Source organism: Saccopteryx bilineata, chromosome 6 (assembly GCF_036850765.1).
Source record: "Saccopteryx bilineata isolate mSacBil1 chromosome 6, mSacBil1_pri_phased_curated, whole genome shotgun sequence".
In the NCBI taxonomy this organism is placed as follows: domain Eukaryota; kingdom Metazoa; phylum Chordata; class Mammalia; order Chiroptera; family Emballonuridae; genus Saccopteryx; species Saccopteryx bilineata.
This window is the reverse complement of record NC_089495.1, coordinates 70,971,791-70,975,857: the sequence shown is the minus strand read 5'-3', so window position 1 is coordinate 70,975,857 and position 4,067 is coordinate 70,971,791. Positions and strand designations below refer to the sequence as shown.

Genomic DNA, 4,067 nt, shown 5'->3' with positions numbered 1-4,067 from the left:
TCACTCTTAGCCAACTCCATTTAATATGATCTCTCTCTCAAGACATACATTCTAACAAGCCTTTGACTTTCAATGGCCATCTTTGAATCAGTACCTATCACTTTATTTTTTAGTGTGCATGTACTTTTATCTTCCATCTAGTGCTCTGAATTTAATCACCTATGGCCTCCTTAAGTACCTTGTTTCATCAGTTACTTTCTTATCTCCTATTTTAAACTCTTGCACTTGAGTCTTTCCAATTCATTTTTCAACAAATGTTTACTGAAGATCTGTTCTATTTCAGACATACTTGCTGAAAATACAGTGATGGACGAAAAAGATTGATATCTGCCCCAAGGAACTTATAGCCTAATGTGGAAGGGGGATAGTTAACAAATCATATAGGAAAAAATATATAATTACAAATCATATTAAGTATTATGAAAGAAAATAAAGGGAAATAGGAGCCATCATAATAATTTTGACTAGAAAATTTCAACCATGGCTTCTCTAAGGATATGATTTTAAATGACTAAGAAGAGTGAAGCCCTGGCCGGTTGGCTCAGTGGTAGAGCATTGGCCCAGCATGTGGATGTCCCAGCTATGATTCCCGGTCAGGGCACACAGGAGAAGCCCCCATTTACTTCTCCACCTTCCCCGTCTCCTTTCTCTCTATCTCTCTCTTCCCCTCCTACAGCCAAGACTCCATTGAAGCAAAGTTGCCCCAGGCACTGAGGATGGTTCCATGGTCTCCACCTCAGGTGCTAGAATGGCTCCAGTTGCAACAGAGCAATGCCCAGATGGGCAGAGCATTGCCCCCTAGTGGGCATGCCACGTGGATCCAGTTGGGTGCATGTGGGAATCTTTCTGCCTCCCTGCTTCTCACTTCAGAAAAATACCAAAAAAAAAAAAAAAAAAAAAAAAAGGAGTGAATAATAAGTAGAAGTTAGCCATTTGAAACTAATAGAGACAAGAACATTCCAGGCTGACATAATATGTGGGATGTTCGGAGGTAAGGACGTGCCAGGATCTTAAAGAAAAGCAAAAAGATGGCAGGGTATCGAGTTTTGGGAGAAAGTGGCTGTAGGTTAAATTAGGTAAACATGGGCCATATTAAGGTTTTGAACTAGATTTTATTTCAAATATGATGCACAGTAATGAAAGGTTTTAATTATATCAGGATTAACTGAAAGCATAAACACACACACTTATTTTATCTCCAGAAATGACAAGGTTGAAGCTTTGATCCAGGGTCAGGGCACACACAGGAAGTAATCAAAAAATGCACAACTGAGTGCAACAACAAATTAATGCTTCTTTTCCCCTCCCTCTCTCTGCCTATCTAAAATACAAAGCTTAATTTAATTTGGGGATTTTCAAATAAAAACAGAAGAGATGCAAATCACCTTTAACATAATAAATGCCAGAAAGTTTACTTCTCTAGAAATAGAATTAAAAACATGTTGAAGGGGCCTGACCAGGTGGTAGCACAGTGGATAGAGCATTGGACTGGGACATGGAGGACCCAGGTTTAAAACCCCGAGGTTGCCGGCTTGAGTGCAGGCTCATCTGGTTTCAGCAAGGCTCACCAGCTTGAGCCCAAAGTCACTGGCTTGAGCAAGGGGTCATTCAGTCTGCTGTAGCCCCCGGGTCAAGGCACATATAAGAAAACCATCAATAAACAACTAAGGCGCTGCAATGAAGAATTGATGCTTCTAATCTCTCTCCCTGTCTGTCTGTCCCTATCTGTCCCTTTCTCTGTCTCTCTCTGTCTCTGTCACACACACACACACACACACACACAAAAGAATCACACACACACACACACAAAAGAATATGTTAAAATGAATATAATTTTCTCATTTAAGACTAGATGCTGGTAACTTAGAAAAATAAAGGTTGCTGTGGTGCAGTAAGTCCTTTGGTAATTCAAGAAGAAGCACTTTAGCAATAGCTAATAGTGTAAACTGGGATCAGAGAACGTACTATCATTTTTCCCTTAATAAGATCAGAGTAAAATCTTATTTTTTTTTCTGGTAAAAAAGAGTTCGACGGACAATCACCAATGCTTTGGTGGACACTTTGTTTATACCGATAATCAATTATAATGACTCCATATAGCAGTACTTTTTTTTTTTTTTTTTTTTTTTTTTTTAGAAGAGTAAACAGAGTTTAATGACCAGAGGTACTACTCACATCAAGATAAACGGGGGGGGGGGGGGGGGGGGGGGGGGAGGGGGGAGTAGAGACAGGCAGAAGTGTGAGTGCCTGATTCCATACTGGTGGGTGTCGTTAGGGAACTGAGAAGTCATTATTGTTCATATTCTTGGTCCAGTTACATACAGAAATGGCCTCTGGAGTTATAAGAGATAGGGCCAGGCTCCCAGGAGAGGAGACGGGGTTGCTGGCAGTGCTGCATGCAGCTTGAGTCCGGGGGAAGGGTCACTCCTCAGGGTGGGACCTGGGACAGGTGTAAGTGCAGGATTTCCTCCGCCCGCCTGAGGTACTCGGCTGCCTTCTTCTTCACTCCTTCCCGCCGGGCAGGCAGTGGGTCATCTGGAACGCCCTGAAGCAGGATGTGCACGCCATCCCGGTAGCCCTGCAGCGCTGCAGGGTAGGCGCCTGCCTTCTCTTCCCGCAGAGCCTGGGTGATGAGTTCTGTGGCTTGGCTCAGATAGGCAGGGGTGGGCCCTTTTTCCTCATCCTCTTCCTCCTCCGGCCCTCCTGGCTCCCAAGGCTCCTGGTCCAGTCTCCCAGACTCTGCCTCCATTGCTGCCAGCTCACCTATGTGGGTCGGACTGGGGCCTGCACATTCTTCCTTGGAGAAGGGGTCGAAGAGGGCGAGCTCAGCCTCAGTGAGGGGGCCTTGGGCAGGGGAACTAGATGCCTCTTCGGTGCTCCCACAGTTAAAGAGAAGATCCAGGGCCTCCTGGGCAGGGCTGGATGGCAGGGGGTCTGCTGGCACCTCCAACACCTCAAGGCCCCTCTTCTCCGCAGGGAGTGGCTGGGGCAACCAGGACTCATCAGGTGGTGGCTGGGGCTCCTCAGGGGGCGGTGTGGGGATCAGAGGGGGTGGCAGGATTTGCAGGTCCCTGGACACCTGGGAGGGCCGCGTTACCTCCCCACCCCGGAAGAACTCTTTGAGTTGGGGGCTGTTGTTGAGCGCAGGGATGTGCACAGTGAAGCGAAGCAAGTCCTCTGCCCCCTTCCGCCGCTCCTCAATCACTGAGGCTTCGAACCGGCCAAACACTTGGGCGCGGGGGAAAGCAGGGAACTCCTCCAGGCGGCGGAAGAGGTTGCGGTGGGTGTAGGCCAGGTCTCCGTGCAGCTTGCGGAAGTCGCTGTACCGCTTCCAGACCACCACCTCTTTGACATCCTCTGGGTCTCTCTTTGAGATGAACTGCGCGGTCACTTTGTACTCGGTATAGCCCTTGGGGTGGGTCCTGGGCTCAGAAACTGTGTAGTGTCGCAAGAAGTCGTCCTTCGCCTGACGGAACATGGCAACCCAGCTGGGGCGGATAGCAGTACTTTTATATATGTGCTGCCGAAGCGAACACTGTGGCAGCACTTTAATAGAAAGGGTCTAAAATATAGCAAAACAATACAAGGTAAGATCATGTGTTGTACTGTTAAAACCCTGAGTTCATTACTTGTTCCGTAATGGAGTCAAGTCCTTACATTTTAGAAAAGCATTGTCCAATGAAAATATGTGTGAACCACATATGTAATTTTAAATTTCCTAATGGCCACGTTTTTAAAAAGTAAAAAAACAAAAACCGGTGAAATTAATTTTAATAATATATTTTATTTAGCCCAATTTATCCAAAACAGTATCATTTTACTGTGCAAATAATATAAAATTATTTAGACATTTTACTTTCTTTGTTGTTGCTTTTACGAAGCCTTTGAATTCCAGTATGTATTTTACACCGTAGCACATCTCAATTCAAACAAGCCTCATCACAGAGGCTCAATACCCGTGCATTGCTAGTGGCTCTGGAATTGGGCAGTGTAGCTTTAAAACTTTTATAGAGTGTCTTATGTGGGTTTTTAATTGTGCCTGATGTCTGTTGTTTCAGTGCTAGTCC

At 45.5% G+C, this 4,067-nt stretch overlaps 1 protein-coding gene across 1 annotated transcript; it reads right to left on the bottom strand.

The window, feature by feature from the left end:
- Window positions 1-2,210: 2,210 nt before the first annotated feature.
- On the bottom strand, window positions 2,211-3,492 carry LOC136307869 (sorting nexin-15). Its single transcript, XM_066234824.1, has one exon. The coding sequence runs from the start codon at window positions 3,476-3,478 to the stop codon at window positions 2,429-2,431; it is 1,050 nt and encodes a 349-aa protein (XP_066090921.1). The 5' UTR covers window positions 3,479-3,492; the 3' UTR covers window positions 2,211-2,428.
- Between the last annotated feature and the right edge of the window lie 575 nt (window positions 3,493-4,067).

Bases quoted from the DNA above. Each gene is read 5' to 3' on its own strand.
- LOC136307869 (XM_066234824.1), bottom strand. From the start codon at position 3,478: ATGTTCCGTCAGGCGAAGGACGACTTCTTGCGACACTACACAGTTTCT.